Source organism: Erpetoichthys calabaricus, chromosome 4 (genome assembly GCF_900747795.2).
Source record: "Erpetoichthys calabaricus chromosome 4, fErpCal1.3, whole genome shotgun sequence".
Lineage (NCBI taxonomy): Eukaryota > Metazoa > Chordata > Cladistia > Polypteriformes > Polypteridae > Erpetoichthys > Erpetoichthys calabaricus.
In genome coordinates this window covers 224,168,198-224,187,582 of record NC_041397.2, presented here as the reverse complement: position 1 = coordinate 224,187,582, position 19,385 = coordinate 224,168,198, and the positions used below count along the sequence as shown (strand labels likewise).

Sequence of the window (19,385 nt, the reverse complement as noted above, 5' to 3'; positions counted from 1 at the left end):
TTCAGTAAGTAAAGAGACGGGGTCAAACACTGCAGCTAGAGAAAAAATGCATTCTTTTCATGTCAGACTCATTTTATCTAACCTGTACAAATATCAGCATCACAACAGGTATGTCAAATTTATTGTGACAGGCTAGAATATTACTTATTGTTCCCCTGGATCTCAGTTTAGGGGTGCTATGTGGGCACATAGAGAAAAAAAACAAACTGGTCTCAAAAGCAAGTTTGGTATCATAAATGGGCTTACCAGTAGTATATCAAAACAGGGGGGATATCAATGAGGAAGAACAGGCATGGTATCTCATACTGGAGACAAATGAAGCAGAATAGTTACTGTACATTTCTGGAGTATGCTTCACATGAATTAGAGCTAAAATCTGAATGAGGGCTGCTTGTTAACATGATCAATTTGCCATTCTTCCTGTAAAGCTTATAGTTGTGAAACATAAAAGCACTGCAATGGTTAGTGCTATTGCTTTATGCTATTGTTCGATTCCATGTTAGGTCACAATCGGTCTGAATTTGGCACATTCTTCCGCATTCCTATTAATTGTGTCCCAGGTACTACAGACTTTTTACATTTGGGAAATGCTGCTACAATTCAAGAGTCAAATACAAGAAGCCCTACTGTCTGGGGATAATTATGGCGATTGCAAGCCTTTTTAGACAATGTTCTCAGGATTATAAAAATTCTGTCATTTGGTTACCATGTTTACCACTACATTTTCAACTGGTTGAGCTAATAAAACCATTTCAGACCAAAATTTATAGTTTATTTAGCTATTTTCATTGTAAACATGCTATCTGACATTTTTTCCACTGTAGTGCAATTAAATATCTAATTGCTTAACCTACATCTGAGCTTAAATTAAAAACTTTCTGAAGATATTTCAATGCTAAACTGATACAATGTCTCATGTTTTCAGTTGCAGTATGTCCATAATCCACATATACTTTTGCACAATTATCACTTTGTAAAAAGTAAATATAGCACATTACAGCAACTGTGTTAAACATCACACCAAAAAAAATTTTTTTTTATAAAAGCACTGTATCTTTCTGTCACTATAACCATTACTCTGCCTTTCATCACCCGTCCCCAGGAAGGTAGCAAGGATTGATATTCACAATATCCATCTCTGCAGGCGTTTTCTTGTTAAATACAAAAACTATTTTATTTACGAAGTCTTTCCATCAGTAAGTAGGGAATACTATTTGTTTTTTCCAAGGATCAACATAAAATACAAATAATTATAATCAACTTAAGGCTTTGACAGTTAAATACAAAAAGTGTAAAAAGTTCATAGTGGGCAAAGAGAGTGCTCTTCATATCTGACCCTCACCAATTCCAGGCTTTAAAATAACATTTCATCTTCTGCTTGCTTGAACAGTGACTCGTACAAGTGCCAAAATGATCTGTAACAGAGTAACAAATTACAAATTAACTACATCATCAATAAGGCTCAGAATTATCAAAATTTAAGTAAACATTTTGAAACAAACTTTAAATAATGACTTTTAAAAAGGTCTCAGAAAATTCAGGATTTATATATAGTGTCTGACAAGTTTGGAATTACAGTGAAAAATAATTCACGTTTTACCTTTGTAGCCCCAAGATGTCTTTGAATATGGAAGAAAGACTCCAGATAATACTCCCCCTTTCTCCTTTAGGTCTTTTAAGCTAAACTTAAAAAAAGGATGCTGCTCGGTGATAAGCCTGATTAGTGAAAGATAATTCCCACTGGACAAGTTATACACAAAACAATCCTGGGGTGGCGTTACTGTAATGCACTTAAAACATGTTCACCAGCACAAGGCATCTACATGCTAGAACTAAAAATGACAATTTCAGAAAGTTTGCCCAAACAGTCTAAAAAAAACAAGCTTTATATTAACAGCTGCTTCAGAAGAGAGAAGGGGTAGGCTGGATAGCATTAAATATCATGTGTACAATCAACTGTGAGGAAGGCACCAATCTAATTCGTTGCTTTAATGTATTATTTAATTTACATTTTGAGGTTTGTTGCCATGGTGTGACATAATTGTCAGGAATGCAGTAGTATTTGATTTTTGACATTTCCATTTTGTTCAGATATTATTTATTTTTACTTCTTGTTTTATTCTTTATTGTTCTGTTTTTTTTTTTTTTTGTTTTTTTTTAAATTGGCAACCGGCATCTTGGGACCACTTACACAGCACAATACTGACATAACTGCACTTCAAAAAGTGACTGTGTACAAAGGGAACAGTCTGAACAGTTGACCAATCAAAGGAAAGACATTGTGACAGACTAGTGTCCAAACATGGAAAAATGGTAAAAATTACGGATTGGATTTCCAGGTTTGATTTATGTTTCATTTTGTATCTTTGACTCTGGTTTCATTCTAGTAATGCAAGGAAAAAACAATAATGAATCCTATATATGGACTCTGCCAAACGACCCCAACTATTACCTTGCAGACACCATTGAAATGTCAAAAAAAAAAAAACCTTATTACCCGAGACTTCCACTTGCCCACTGTATTGTCAAAAATATTGATATTTTGGTACTGTACTTGCAAATACATTTTCAATACAATTCTGAAATTCTAACAGTGCACCAATACTCTTTCTGTAAATTCTATCTACATCAGATGAGATTTCCTGCTCACTCTCTCTTTTGACAGGAAGATGAGTCCAATTGGCTACTTTACAGACAAAGATATACACACACACACACATGCACACACACACGCACACCCCACACTGCCAGCTGTATACAAGGGACAAACATCTAAAACACTTGCAACACATATACAAGAACATCCCAATGAACGACTCAACCCATGGTCTCTGATATATGCACATACCAACACAGCTGGACACATGTTTAACTGGGATGCAGTGCAAGTAAAATTTAGGACGAACATTAAATGTGCCAGAGAGCTATCTATCAAATGAAAACCCCATTAACAGATATGTGGACACAAACTGAGCATTTGCAGGCTTAACAAGAACATCCAAATAGATTATATAAAATTATTATATATATTTTATATATATTTTTCAGACCCCCTTCAATTTTTCACTCTTTGTTATATTGCAGCCATTTGCTAAAATCATTTAAATTAATTTTTTTCCTCATTAATGTACACACAGCACCCCATATTGACAGACAAAAAAAAAGAATTTTTGAAATTGTTGCAGATTTATTAAAAAAGAAAAACTGAAATATCACATGGTCCTAAGTATTCAGACCCTTTGCTGTGACACTCATATATTTAACTCAGGTGCTTTCCATTTCTTCTGATCATCCTTGAGATCACTTTCATTTGAGTCCAGCTGTGTTTGATTATACTGATTGGACTTGATTAGGAAAGCCACACACCTGTCTATATAAGACCTTACAGCTCACAATGCATGTCAGAGCAAATGAGAATCATGAGGTCAAAGGAACTGCCGGAAGAGCTCACAGACAGAATTGTGGCAAGGCACAGATCTGGCCAAGGTTACAAAAAAATTTCTGCTGCACTTAAGGTTCCCAAGAGCACAGTGGCCTCCATAATCCTTAAATGGAAGACGTTTGGGACGACCAGAACCCTTCCTAGAGCTGGCCATCCAGCCAAGCTGAGCTACCGGGGGAGAAGAGCCTTGGTGAGAGAGGTAAAGAAGAACCCAAAGATCACTTTGGCTGAGCTCCAGAGGTGCAGTCAGGAGATGGGAGGAAGTTGTAGAAAAGTCAACCATCACTGCAGCCCTCCACCAGTCAGGGCTTTATGGCAGAGTGGCCTGTCGGAAGCCTCTCCTCAGTGCAAGACACATGACAGCCCGCATGGAGTTTGCTAAAAGACACCTGAAGGACTCTGAGATGATGAGAAATAAGATTCTCTGGTCTGATGAGACCAAGATAGAACTTTTTGGCCTTAATTCTAAGCGGTATGTGTGGAGACAACCAGGCACTGCTCATCACTTGTCCAATACAGTCCCCACAGTGAAGCATGGCGGTGGCAGCATCATGCTGTGGGGGTGTTTTTCAGCTGCAGGGACAGGACGACTGGTTGCAATCGAGGGAAAGATGAATGCGGCCAAATACAGGAATATCCTGGACAAAAACCTTCTCCAGAGTGCTAAGGACCTCAGAATGGGCCGAAGGTTTACCTTCCAACAAGACAATGACCCTAAGCACACAGCTAAAATAACGAAGGAGTGGCTTCACAACAACTCTGTGACTGTTCTTGAATGGCCCAGCCAGAGCCCTGACTTAAACCCAATTGAGCATCTCTGGAGAGACCTAAAAATGGCTGTCCACCAACGTTTACCATCCAACCTGACAGAACTGGAGAGGATCTGCAAGGAGGAATGGCAGAGGATCCTCAAATCCAGGTGTGAAAAACTTGTTGCATCTTTCCCAAGAAGACTCATGGCTGTGTTAGCTCAAAAGGGTGCTTCTACTAAATACTGAGCAAAGGGTCTGAATACTTAGGACCATGTGATATTTCAGTTTTTCTTTTTTAATAAATCTGCAACAATTTTAAAAATTCTTTTTTTTTGTCTGTCAATATGGGGTGCTGTGTGTACATTAATGAGGAAAAGAGTGAAAAATTGAAGGGGGTCTGAATACTTTCCGTACCCATTGTGTGTGTGTATGTATATATATATATATATATATATATATATATATATGAATGGAAGAGAAGGTCTGTGATACAGTTTGCATATTTGCAGCTGGAGATCCACGAAGGGAGAAAAAACGAATCACGTATCATAAAATAGTTTTTACTTTATGATCAATGCCCTCCGAACCCCATCTTACTAATCCACCCCCCTTATTTTCTATATATTGCCTTTGATTCTTGTGTGTCTAATAATTTTTCCTTTGATGATGACACCCAGTAGGTCGTCAAAAGCTCATTTTCTCCCATTGTGGACTTCTAGCTACAAATATGCAAACCATATCACAGACCTTAACTTCTTTACATACTGTATACATACATACATAAACACACATATTCATAATATATATTTCATAGGTCAAATTCCAATATAGCGTATACCGAAGTAACAACATTTTCAGATTAATACTTTTTGTAGGCCCGGAGACACATTCATATTAAACTAATTTCATTTGAATAAAATGTACATTTCGGGTTATAACATGTTTTTTCGACCAAAAATGATCACCAAAGATAATAATGAGATGCAAAAAATACTTAATGCTGAACCTACACTTTCTGTGCAGAGTCATAGGAAACCTGCAATAGGCTGTTGCAAAATTTCCAACCTCTGGCAGTCTCAGCGCAACATCATACAGGTATAGCCAAATTTAGTCAGTACTACACCTAGCCTCCGCCTGGGTAGTTGTGTCATGGGGATACCATACTGTTCCGAGTTTCATAGCGCTTCTCATAGTTTTCTTTGAGAAGAACAAAAAAGTCAGAAACAGCATCAGTTTACACTGAAAACAAAATTAACAATCCTAAAAAAAGTTGATTTCGGAATGATGAAAAATGACATGGCAAAAGCATTCGGAATCACACCTTCATCTTCATCTAATGTCTTGTTTTCATTCTGTATTTTCATACCTGTATTTCTATTAAAAAGAAGTTACATCTAACGTCTTGTTTTCAAATAAAATATATTTTGCAGTTTAAGAGGTGCTGTTTTTTTATACAGGTATTGTCAAACTTGGGTCACAGAGCTGCATGAGAGACAAGAAGGGGAGTTCAGGTTTTCAAGGAAAATACAGGTACTTAATTACTGTATAGAGAAGGCAGGTACATCCTCAAGACTTCATACAAATTAGGAGCTGCAACACGAGCAATTGTCCTGCTTTAGTTACCATCTTCAGACTAGAAAAACAACCAGTAGCTTGGAATCACCACTCTAGAAGACGTGATTTGGAGAACAGAGATCGGGAGAGTGTGAGGAAGAGCATTTAGACTGATGTTAAATGTTCTAAACATTATTCAACAAGCCTGTTATGTAATAAGCCTGATCCTATAGAGAACAATCAATTACTTTGCCCTTGGTTTACTATTTACCAGATGCAGCAGGGCAGCTATAGAGCTGTCCTTGCGCCGCTACCATTAGAGATGGTTACCCTGGTCACAATAAAATGTATTTTCCAAATTATTAATTATAACAAAATTTCTGTTAAAACATTTTTATGGTCCCATGAGTTTCGTTATAATGGGATTCCACTTGTATATTTTCCTTCCTTAATATTGCTGACCAAGTGGTGGATAAACTCAAACAAGAAGTATGACAGTTATCTGTTGATTCATTCATTGGCATTGCGCGGTTAGCAGGGAGGGACAACAAGCCTTATTTTACAAATTCTGACAAAAACTGGCATGCTTTGTTTTGCAAGAAGCTTACAAGGAAGACAAATTAGTCATATTTTTGCAGGACATTGATTTGGACTGGAAATTATACAATTAATGTGTGTACTGACGGGGCAGTAGCTATGAACTGGCGAGTACATTGGCTACAGGGCCTGTCAAAAGGGTATAAACGGACACTGGCAGATGCCTTTTTGATTCAAATAAATACATATAAATTAAGATATGCTTGTACAGATATTTTTTGTTCTATATACAACCCCAACTCATAATAAGTTGGGACAGTAAGCAAAATACAAATAAAAGCAGAACGCAGGGATTAATAAATAGTAAAGGATCTTTTATCTGAAAATAATTTAACAGCTCATTTTTTGATGTTACAACTAATGAATTTTACTGTTTGTAAAAATTAGCACTTATTTAATTTTGATACTTGTAACATATTCCCCAAAAAAACTTGGGCCAGTAAAGATTTTGCCAATTTGTAACATTGCCTTTTCTTCTCACAATAATAAATAAATGTTTAGGTGAGAGAAAATAATTTCAGGTGTAACAACCTGGTAGCAGTCTGGATGGTCCTTTTCTACTTTGTTCCAAAGGACACAACATGCATTTCTTCTAACAAAGACCTGAAACATCAATCAGTCCAGGCACAATACATGGTTCCACTGTGTGATGGTCTACCCCAGATGTCTCATAGCCCAGAGAATTCAACAGAGACCTTTAAAATATGGCTTCCTTTTGGCACAGTACGGATGTACAAAAATTTGTGCATATATCTGAACTGTGTTACGTAATAAAGGTTTGCCAAAGTACTCCTGAGATTGTATTAATTATCAATGAATGACTGTTCTTGTTGCAGTGCCTCCAAGGGATCTGAGAACACAGGCTATCTATCAGCTTAGGTTTGTACCCTTGCCCTTTACGCATCATAATTTCTACAGGTTCTTTGAACCTTTAAATTGTATTATGCTCCATTGAAGGTGAAATACCCAAATAATGTCTGAACCGTCTTTGAAAAACATTGTTTTTAAAACTACTGAATAATTTTCTCATGCATTTGTTGGGAAAATAGGAACAAAAATTTGCCAAGGATCACCAAAGGACTAGGCTTTTTCTGGAGAACAAAGTATGATTACAATCACCAGTTAAACATCATCTGTTTCTACTCACATCATCATCATTTTTTTTTTTTTTTTTTTTAAACTCATTACTGGCCCTAAATTGACCCATTCCAACTTTTTTGGAATGTGTTGTAGGCTCCCAATGGAAAGAATAGATATTTATTTACAAGAAAATAAAGTTAACCTGACTAAACATTAATATCTTGTCTTTATAAGATTAGTGATGAATTACAAGTCAAAGTGAATTTTTAAATCACTGCTTTCTGATTTTATTTTCATTTTCCATACTGTCCCAACATATTCTAAGTTAGGGTTGTAATTGAAATAAGAAAAAATCTAGACTGTGCAGTAGTTCATAATACTGATAGAAATATTTTATATAAATGACCCCATGATTGCAGTTTATTGATCACGAGGAATGTACCTTACCAGTGATCAACATCTGCATCTTCAAACTGTCCGGCCTCTGCTGTACCTGTATCCACCTCCATGCCATCTAGGTGGGGGGAAAAAGCAAAAAAGAAAAATTATTTAGAAAAAAAAAAAAATTATTCACCCAGTTTACCTAACAAGATCGTTAAAAAAAAAACAACACACAGATTGAAAACAGTGATCCCTCGCTATATCGCGCTTCGCCTTTCGCGGCTTCACTCCATTGCGGATTTTATATGTAAGCATATTTAAATATATATCGCGGATTTTTTGCTGGTTCGCGGATTTCTGCGGACAATGGGTCTTTTAATTTCTGGTACATGCTTCCTCAGTTGGTTTGCCCAGTTGATTTCATACAAGGGACGCTATTGGCAGATGGCTGAGAAGCTACCCAACTTACTTTTCTCTGTCTCTCTTGCGCTGACTTTCTCTGATCCTGATGTAGGGGGATTGAGCAGGAGGGATGTTCGCACACCTAGACGATACGGACGCTCGTCTAAAAATGCTGAAAGATTATCTTCACGTTGCTACCTTCTGTTCAGGTGCTTCCTGAAGCGACATGCTGCACGGTGCTTCACATACTTAAAAGCTCGAATGCCACGTATTGATTTTTGCTTGCTTGTTTTTCTCTCTCTCTCTCTTTCTGTGCTCTTGACGGAGGGGGTGTGAGCTGCCGCCTTCAACAGCTTTGTGCCACGGTGCTTCGCATACTTAAAAGCCAAACAGCCCTATTGATTTGTTTGCTCCTTTGAAGAGGAAGATATGTTTGCATTCTTTTAATTGTTAGACTGAACTGTCATCTCTGTCTTGTCATGGAGCACAGTTCAAACTTTTGAAAAGAGACAAATGTTTGTTTGCAGTGTTTGAATAACGTTCCTGTCTCTCTACAACCTCCTGTGTTTCTGTGCAAATCTGTGACCCAAGCATGACAATATAAAAATAACCATATAAACATATGGTTTCTACTTCGCGGATTTTCTTATTTCGCAGGTGGCTCTGGAACGCAACCCCTGCGATGGAGGAGGGATTACTGTACTGGCTCATAGGGCTGGGTAATGTATTGAAGTTTCAATGCAGATTTTAAGACAGATGCAAAAACCAATGCAGATGTTCAGCATTTGATTATTTACAACTTCTGAATGTTAAATAAAATCTGGAAAATCTCCAGCGTTTTAAATGCTTCTACGTCAACCCCACCCATGTTGCTTGTGGTGATGAATATGAGAAAAAATATTCAGCATGAATCAGAAGAGAAATATTTTAGATTTCCAAATGGTTTGGCATTAATAGGGACAGTAGTTCAAGCATTACAGCACGTAAAGATAAAGCAGATAACAGCATAAGCAGAGGCCATCCAGCACTTGCAACATACATTCCTGCCTCTCCGGCAACAGAAGTCCTCACTAAGCATGTTGCATAAGATGTTTTGATGTTCTGTTGTACACAAATTCCACACAGACAATAGTCACGTTGGAAATCAAACCCTACTGAACCATTCATTTATAGTACAAATATTTTAATGATACATCTTACTGCAGTCTAAGGTAAAGGCTGCCTCAGGTGGGGGTTCAATTCTTGTTTTGTTAGATGTTGTTTTTCTATACTAGGCATTGGAATTTGCTCCCGTTGTGCTGATTTTTTACCTTGATGCTACAAACTTTGTCTCTGTTTCCTACTACTTTTTGTACAGAAGGTGAAATTGTCTTAGGTTTGGATTTAATTACAATCATTCTTTTACACTGCATTTGTTTACACTGAAAAGTAATTTTAAAATGTAAACAACATACCAAATTGCTTAATCATGAGCAAATGTGTCTTAAGGGACACTTATACTCCTGGTGTCTGCTTCAGGGTACCTGTGCATTTAAAGGATCTAAAATTCTACTCTAGCTGGCAAGGAGGGTGCAGTGATTAGTGTTGTTGCTTCACAACTCCAGAGTGGCCTGGATGTTGTCTATATGGAATTTGTACATTCTCCCCAGGTCTGTAGTTGTGGACATTACAATTTTTGTCCTACATAAAACAGAATGTATTAGATTGATTGGGAAGTATAAATTGTACCCATATAAATAGAGTGTTGGTGGGTGCAAGAGTGTGCCTTGCAATGGGCTGTTACCCATCCGGGCCTGATTACAGCCATACACCTGCAACTTAACTGAATCAAGCAGATACAACAATGGATCTTCTGTTCCAACTATGAACAGGTTCTTGGAATGCAACAGACCAAAAACAAAGACACACATGACTTAGGAGTGTAGCAGCAAATAACAAAATGATATATGGTAGTAGGTGGACCCATAGTGTGTCACAATGCTGTTTTTGAGAGAACAGTGTCATGCATGCTTACATAAGGGATACCTGAACGGCTCAGTCAAAGTAAGTGATACCACTCCGGGATAGGAAGGGATGCTAACGCTAACAATTTCTCTCTTCTCACCCAAAGCTCTGAGACACACATGGCAGAGGAAGCAGGAAGCCACACAGACAGGCAATCTAAGCTTTGCCCCTTCCAGGAACGGAGATTTCTTAACCAGCAACCAGAAGAAGGTTGTCATTTGGACCAAACACTTCCCATGTGACAGAACTCGGGGGAAACTCATTATGCTCTGGAAGAGCAGTGCTTGGCAGCATAGACCACCTCTTTAATTTTGGCATATTTCCTTTTAATTTATTAAACATGCATGACAAAGCTGGTGCCCCACACATTATTGTGGCATCTGTTCCATCCTTGTACTACTACAATAGATTAGAGTAGAACAGCAGACAAGCATCTTACCATCAAATTCAGGTGAAGTAGTTTCTGTCCTCACACCTGCCATGTGGTATTGCTGGGCAACCGACTCTGCCAACATACCCTCCAATCTCTCCAGGGTTGCCTGACCCTCTGAGGTTAAATGTGAAAGGCCTTCCTCGTAAGTGTAGAAAGTAGGAATGTCACCATGGCTTTGTTCTAGTGATTACAAAACAAAAAAGACCCACCTGTTTAGTGCAACAACTGGCACATACACACAAAAACACTACAAATTTGATAATGAAGAATACAGAGATCAGACATGACACATAGAACATACAGACACATTCCACATGTCCTACATCCAGATAGACAGATGGGGATTAATAAAGTATCTATCTAAGGGGAAATTCACATACTCCAGCAGCAGCATACTGATCAAAACAATATTAATTAAAGAGTGATAAAAATGCAGTGCAAGGTGGAGAGTGCGAGGCAGGTATAACAGACAATAACTTTGTATAATGTTAACGTTTACCCCCCCCACATGGTGGCGCTGTATGCGTCCTTAACGTTTGCATAAAGTAGGTCAATAATCCTATTTCCCTGGATGTTACAATCAACATACTAGGAGAAGGCAGGTAATGTTTTGTCCAGCATCACATTGTTAAAATCTCCAGAGTGCGGTGCTGTGTTTGTAGTTTAGCAACATCAGAGTGGATGATGTCACATGCTATCTCCACGTCCGCGCAAGGAGGGATGTAAACAACAATGACGTGTCCAAACTATCTGGGCAAGTAATAGGGACGCAGACTTACGGCCAACAGTTCGATGTTCCTGCAGCAAGTAGAGACTTTGACGTTTGCATGTCCAGGGTTGCACCACCTTGTATTCACATAGAGAGCGAGTCCTCCTCCTTTCCGCAGGTATTTGCGTGTCTGTCCGCTCTAACTGTGCTATACCCGGGCTGGCTCCACGTTAGCACCTGGGATGCTAGTTGTTAGCCACATTTCACAAAAACACAGCATTCTCTGTAGGTCCTGACATTTTCCACTAGCGCAGCCAATTCATCGATCATATTTGGTAGTGAATTCACATTTCCCAGGATCACAGAAGGCACCGAAGGGTTGTATTGCCACTTCCTCGCTAGCCGCTTAGCCTTTAGCTTAGCGCCGGCTCTGCTGCCACGATACGATCTTCTTAACTCGTCAGGTAAATAGGGAACCACACCGGCACGAGCCTTTGTTCTCAGCGCTAGAAGTTGACTACCTGAATAGAGGAGTCTCGGCGTGTAAAAATCCATGTCCAAATAGTAAAAAGTGTCCAGGAAACGAGTCCACATAAAAGAAAGTGGTAGGAGTGATCAGAGAGATAGAGAAAAAGGTAGAAAGATAAAGAAGATAAAGTCCTATATGGAGCTGCTGGAAAGGCTGCCACTCACAGCGGCACCTAACTACTATTACTAACTCATGTATAGCCTGCAGATATAAATACACTTATTCAACTACTCATTTAATCTGCAATATAAAACAAATCATGCTGTCACTTATAACAGCGATTTGTATTCCAGTTACACATTTATCTAATAATGGGCATACATTATGAAAAAAGTTAATAAATGTTGTTTAGCAGTATTGTTGCAAGCAAGATAAATCAGTCCTGTGCTTGTTAAAATGCTATGAAACAGTTAGTACAATCAGAACAATGTGGCAAGAGTGTAGATTCCCAGTTTGCAGTAATAGTTAAAGGCAATAAAAAGTGATAGACTTCAAACATGTCAACTGCAGTTGCGCTCCTAAAAGTAAGGAGTACAATTCTTAGGCGTAAACAAACTGTCAAAAATTCATCACTGGACACACAAGGCATTCTCAATCGAAGAAGAAACAATCTATTTTTGTTACTACACATGTGCCACAAAGGTGGAATGATGGAGTTATTCGTGACAGTGATCCTACTCCATATATACGGGCTAAGGCTTTGGTTTTCGGTTCAATTTGCTGCCTCAGTGTAGCGTGTTTGTGATCTAATTGGAGGTCTCGGGGACTAGAGTTTTCCCTAGCTGCATTTAGTGAACATCCGTGGGCAATCATCCCTGGCTGTGATGCTAATCCATCACGGAAATGTGCCTTTGGACCCTCTATTTACTTAACCTGCGAGTCTCCAGGAGGTCTGGCATAACCCCCCCAGAGATAAGGGGGAACGTGACCGTTTCACTTGAGACTGAAGTTATTCGCTTCCAGCCAGTTTCTTTTTTACACAACCTGTGCAAAGTAGTTACTTATTCAACGTTAAGAGCCAGTCAAAATATTCTGCAGCATAAAATGATATTAATGTGCATCACTAAAATGGGCCCTTTATTTGAAAAAAAAAGAAAAATTAGTTTTCCACATTTTATACCTGACCGGATACAAAGGCGTTACGTCAAACTTGACCAAATTAATTTACAAAGTTTTCTCACAAGACAGGTACCTTTGTTAAATGGCAGCTCAGTTTTGCCCAGCTCAATGACTAGCATGGCACACTGTCATATCTAATGAATATTATGTACTCTGATGTTTAATAGGCACAGCAAAGCGTTAGGTGATGTTGGGCAGCCCTCATTTTCGTGGCTTTGTGACAAGACAGATGCGTTTGTTAAATCTGAGTTGGGTACATGAGTCAAATTGACAGGCAATGTTGGTACATTCTCATATCTACTGAATGCAATTAGATGTTTAATGGGCACTGCAGAGGGTTAGATGGCATTGGGCTACAGTAGTTCTGTGAAAACACAGATGCCTTTGTTAAGTTACAGTTGAGTTTTGCATAGACCAATGTGACTACCCATCTCAAACTGACTGGCAAATTTGTCACATTGCCATTTTTAATGACTAGGATTAACTCTGATGTTTAAAAGGTGCTGTAGAGGGTTGTGCAGCATTTTGCCATGCATATTTTCAAAGCTTTGTGACAAGATTCCTTTATGTTGTGAGTGAGTTCATGGGTTAAATTGGCTGGCAAACTTGCCCTGTCCAATAAATAGGTTTCACTGTGATACTCAATTGCCATTGTAGAAGGTTAAATGGCATTGGATCACCCTAATTTTAATAACTTTGTGAGAAGATGACCGCTTTTTTAAAATTTCAGTAGAGTTTTTCATGTCCCAACAAGGTTACATACTGACTGGCAAAGTTGGCACACTGTAATCTGATGAATGAGATTTCTGTTATATTTAATGGGCACAGAGAAAAATAAAGGAACTCACTGAAAAGCAGTGCCGTCACGAGGGGGCTACTTCAGTAGTTTATTGTGTAAAGTCCTTTATGTCTGTTCTGAATACATTCAAATCCTCCGGGGGGCTTGTGGTGGTGGTGCCATAATTCCATGCCTCCCACGCCAACTCCAAATCTATGACCATGAGTGCCGAAATCCAAAAGCTGGGAGCCTTCCGCAACATCTCGCTTTCCTATACACATATAACAAACATCTGGACACCCGACTAAGACGTTATGTAAAGTTTAAAATGCGCTGCCATTAATTTGTTAATTTCGTGCTGTCACTTTGTATTGTTAATTGTATATTGTCATGGTTTGATTAATTTTATTGTGTTGATTTTATTTTGTATTTTGCGTTTTGCCCTTTGGAGCCACTGTAAGGGGGCGAAGTATGGAGTACGACTGCTGCCAAAAAGAACTCCAACATTCTACATTTGTGGCATATGTGTAGTAACAAAAAACGAGTGTTTAGTTCTCAACAGAGAATGGCTTGTGTGTCCAAAGGCGTATTTTTAATAGTTTGCTCTCGCCTAAGAACTCGTAATTTTCAGAAGCATAAGTGTACTTTTTTTTTAGGAGCAAGCATGACTTTCTGAAATGCGAGCATAATTTTCAGAAGCAAAAGCATAATTGACACGTGTGAAATGTAAATTTGACATAAATTATTACTAGGTATTTTTGACAGTGACCTTACTCCACAGATTATGGCTTTATCCGCACCTTGGACAGACCCAATCCACATAAAGCGGGTCACAAGCAATACAGTAATCGTGACCCTCTGCAAGTTAAATTTACTGAAGAGATTTTGCAAGAAATTAATTTGTTTCTGACTTTGAGATTTTTTTGTATTGAAACCAGGTTGTTTTAAAACAAAGGAATTTTTTTGCATCTTTTAATACTACCTCTACAAAAAAAAAAACAAAACAAAAAAAAAAAACTCATGCACCTGGAATAGTCATAAAATAGTGTCCAATAAACAATTCTATTTGCAAATTAAAATGCATCCTTAAAAGATTCTGTACACATTATTTGCATAACTGTCTGTGCAAATAAAAATAGTAATTAAAAGGAACACTCCACCCACTTACTCACTAGAATTGATTGAGAAAAGTTTAGAGTTCTATAGTCCTGTCTTTAATTCAAAAAGGCAATCCCATGAGACTTTATGAATATGATGTGCACTGATTTTTCCATAAGTGTATACAGTACACCCCAGAAATTCTTGGGGGTTACGTTCCTAGATCACCCACGAATTGTGAAAAACCACGAATTTTGGATGTGGTTAAAAAAAATGTCTGTTTTTATAGTTTAAACCCTAAATATGCCCCCAAAACATTTTAATTTCATTTCAAACTCACCTTAATATTTTACCTAAAAAAAGAATGTAAAGGTAAACCCGTATACTGTACACTACTGCTATGTCTTCTGCAGTGCTAGAATGTAAAATACCGACGTCACCGCTATATGTACTGTAATTCATGCAAGCGTGTTTTCATTGCCAGAAGCCTTAGAAGCTGCAGGGTGTTTTGGCAGCATCTTGGAGCCTTTAACCCTTAAACTGCCACATACTTGGGGGTTAATGCATCCCTAGACGCTAAATACTTTGTTTGCTGCACTTTTTAAATAAATGTCACAATTCACAAAGAAAAAGTGAAATTTTAATGGAACACATTTTTTTTCATGCAAAGAGCATCACAATTACTGCAACACTGATCATTTTACACACTGCCAATGAACTGTAAAAACTATTAAAAAAAACTACTGGAACAATATGTACAAGGTGCAACTGATTCCAATTGATGAAATTCATAAATCACCAAGCCAACTGGGCTTGAACTGCCTGCACGCAAGCACACAGAGGTAAACGCTGATGCCTGCAGGCTAGTCTAGTGCAGTGGCTGAATCCCTGAGACAGTGAGGCTGCAGTGCTGCAGGGGCCGGCAGTGGTCATGAGCTGGCTGCTCAACGAATGTACGGCACTGACTGATCAGCTCCGGCGTGCTGGTAAATTGCACTGGAAACCGACTATAGCCGGTTGCAGCGGTTTAAGGGTTAAGAAGAACAAAACGGAAAACACGAGAACACTCAGCTGGAGATGTGTCACAGGGCAGCAGTCAATAAGCAGCAAGGAGAAATGAATAATGCTGTAGCAGTCCAGTGCCGCTAACATTCACTTTCATTTATTTATTTTTATGGTGGAGATTCCAGGGACGCACCCAGCATTGGCCCGACCCGCACGCACTCGCAAACAGAGACAAAAACAAAGCAAACTGGTAATCAAACAGCAAATAAAGAATGTAATGAAAACAACGATACCACCCCTGTTCCCCTTACGCCGATTATACATTAAATACAACAAAGCACCAACAAAACACACACAGTAAAGTCCATGAAAAACGGCAACAGATGAAATTTAATGATGAACATAGATAGTACAGAGCTCCGCACGTTGAATGGGAATGTAAAGATAGTCCTACCGGTAGTTCCTGAAATGGTGAAGACGGGTTCAGGAGTGCTCCTTTCTTCACAGGATAGCCATAAATCCACTTACAGTCCTCATGTACACGGGGAGACGGCAGACAATCCAGACCCCAACAACGAAATGATCCAGGACAAAACGAATAAGTACAGATAACCCAACAGAAGGCAGACAGACAGGAACTTGAAACACAAATTACAAAAACTTTTTTTTTTCTTTTGGTCTCTGGCCCCCTTTTTAAAAGCCACGCTGACATCCTTTGTCCCCAACAGCCCCTGCACCCTCAGCAGAAGACCAATCAGAGCCACTGCAGGGACTGCTGGGAGTTGCAGTTTCAAATTCTAGTAGAGTGCAACGCTCTCATATTGGCTACTTTCACCACCCCAAGCCACGTTTTCCTCTATGGTTGCTTCCTATTCTCTCTACAGTGCAGTATTTCAGAATTTCCCCTTGGGATTAATAAAGTATCTATCGACACGAAAAAAGCCATAAAAAAAATTGTGGAGGATATCTGTGGTTTCCGTTAACAATTATTAGTTAGGTTCTAAGGAAAAATCCACGAACGACTAAGGCTGCGAACTCTGAACTGCGACTTCACGGGGGTCTACTGTATTTAACAATTTAGCTAAAATGCATGTATTTTGCATGTTTTGAGCATACAACTGAATAATTGGCATGTGGATAATTCAGCTTAAGTAATGTGGAATTTTCTTTTGTCCACGGGTGCTTTTTACATCAATTGATATTGTACAGCATTGGTCACTACTGGCTTGTATTACATCAAACTTTTTTATCTCCTAACTCCATGAAAACAAGAGATTTTAAATTTTTCTCGTCTTTCACTACAACTACATGGGTAAGTAACATACTAAAAAAACTTTTGGGTGGAGTATTCCTTTAAATAGAAAAGCAATAAAATATCAAAAATACACAGCTACAAACAGACTAGGCTTCATGGCTCTTATCAAACAACATCAACATACCAAAGTTTTGTCAACAAAGCATCCAATACATAGGCACTATAAAACAATTTTCAAATGAGGTCACCTGCTTCTTCAACATCATACTCGTCTCCCTCAAAATCGTCATCAGAGTCTTCATCATCTGGATCAGGATGCAGAGCCTGGCAGTCACACATGGCAGAGAACAATGGTTCTACTGTATTAATAAAAAAATAAAATAAAATAAAAAAAAATTACTATATATAAATAAATACAGCTATCCAAATAAAAGTTTAGTTTAGCTTTGTTTCTTTGCCTACTTTTACAATTTAAAATATACTTTTCTCAAAATAAAACCTCTATAGTATATTATGCATTAACAACTTAGAATTTACCTTACCTATGATACAACATTGTTAGATTTATGCTGATACAGCATTTTAAGACGTTATCAAATTAAGTATTTTTTTATATAAAAAGCAAGCACATCAGCATGAGTATCAAGAAAATAAATGTTCCCCAAAGTCAAAGGTGCAAAGCTGGCCAAAATCCCTTTTTTATTGCTTGGTTTAATTAGCAGTTAAACAGGTTAAACTATGCACTTGACCTATTGGCTCCTGGATAGAGCCTAAAGCAACACCAATATTTCCCTTTCACATCCTGGCTGTACTATGTACTACTTTGGGTTTAAGTCTGTCCAGCTTTTACTCCATCAGTCTGAACCAGCTCACCACCAAAGTGGACCACATGAACAAAAGCGAACCCTGACAAATGTGCAGAGGGAATATGCATGGAGCATGAAATGAGCACAACTAGTAAAGCATTACAGGTCTATGCCTTTTATAGTGTTACAAACAAAAGTTGCAAAACAAACCATATGACAAAAATACCACATACAAAGGATAAATGATAAAGCACTATCCAGTGGCTGGGCAATTTGCAGCCTAGGTGCAGTATAAAGGAGTGCTACCATTACCTGGTGGTCTGGTATTTCTAGAAGCATGAGAGAGGAGGACCCAAGGGAGGATGACAGAAGTTGGATGAAGGAAATACACATCTTAAGGGAGTTAAGTAAGAGACTGTAGGCAGCAAAGCAATCTTGGAGGCTAGAGTCCAGAGCTCTGAGGATTAATGTACTGTACAGGGGAGAATATCCCAAACGTCTACCATGAGGTTAGCAGATCCACGACAGATTACGGCCCTCTATCATCCCAAATGCATGTGGGAAGAGGATAAGACAGTTATTATGACCTGTCCCATTTCTTTTCTGTCTTTATTTGTTGTTTTTTTGTGGCTTTCCACATGGTACTTAACACTGGGGAAGTCTCCATTGGTGTGCTAAGATTACCATATTTTTTTGCACCATAAGATGCACCTGACCATTAGACGCACCTAGGTTTAGAGGAGGAAAACAAGAAGAAAAATATTATGAACCAAATGGTGTACTAATATGTTTAATAAAATATAGCAGAATAATATTTCAACCATGTAAATTCAACAGCGGTATTAAACATCATCACTGTCATTAACAAATAAGGAGAGACTTTAAGGTTCAAGCACTCTTCTAGTTTTATGGAAACCCCAAGAACTCCTCATCGCTAGTGTCAGAATTTATGCTCACAATCACTTTGCAGGAGCACGTACCTATCATCACGCGGCATAACCTGTCCAAAGCCACCAGGGGACAAAGCACATTTGGACCAATGCTCCCTGAAGTTATATCGCCAGTCTAGTCCCATCTATATTTGTAATGCCACAAAGCCCTTCATCTCGTGTTTTGTTGTGGGTTTCCAGTTTGAAAAACGAGAATGTGGTGCAAGCACAGCCCTCGATTCAAAAAATTGCTCTGCATACCTGTTTGTCTCGTCTGACAGTAGCTGAAAGGCAGCTTCAGGAAAGAACAGCCTGAAGTAGTCCAGCAGCTGGTAATCTGTCGAGTCCAACAGCAAGCCATACTGTCTTGTGAAGTCCGGTAGCCAGTTTGGCTCTCACGGATCAATGTCTAGGTATTCCTCCCACACGAACCTTGCAATAGGTGCACGAATGCGCTCAGCTGGGGCGGCATCGGCTGGTGTCCCGATCAGCTGATGCCAGTTCCTCACTCT

The 19,385-nt window shown here is 38.6% G+C and overlaps 1 protein-coding gene across 2 annotated transcripts in view; it reads right to left on the bottom strand.

Annotated features, from left to right (window-relative positions):
* Positions 1 to 1,082: 1,082 nt before the first annotated feature.
* Positions 1,083 to 19,385, bottom strand: part of clns1a (chloride channel, nucleotide-sensitive, 1A) — a 37,736-nt gene continuing 19,433 nt past the window's right edge. Inside the window, exons 4-7 of one of the 2 annotated variants that reach the window (XM_028800370.2) lie at positions 17,387 to 17,497; positions 10,652 to 10,825; positions 7,873 to 7,939; positions 1,083 to 1,415 (exon numbers count right to left, since the gene is read on the bottom strand). In XM_028800370.2, the coding sequence (XP_028656203.1) occupies position 1,415; positions 7,873 to 7,939; positions 10,652 to 10,825; positions 17,387 to 17,497 (353 nt within the window). In that variant the 3' untranslated portion in view covers positions 1,083 to 1,414. Of the gene's footprint in view, positions 1,416 to 7,868; positions 7,940 to 10,651; positions 10,826 to 17,386; positions 17,498 to 19,385 lie in introns of those variants that run through there. The other variant, XM_051926835.1, reaches the window with a different exon arrangement.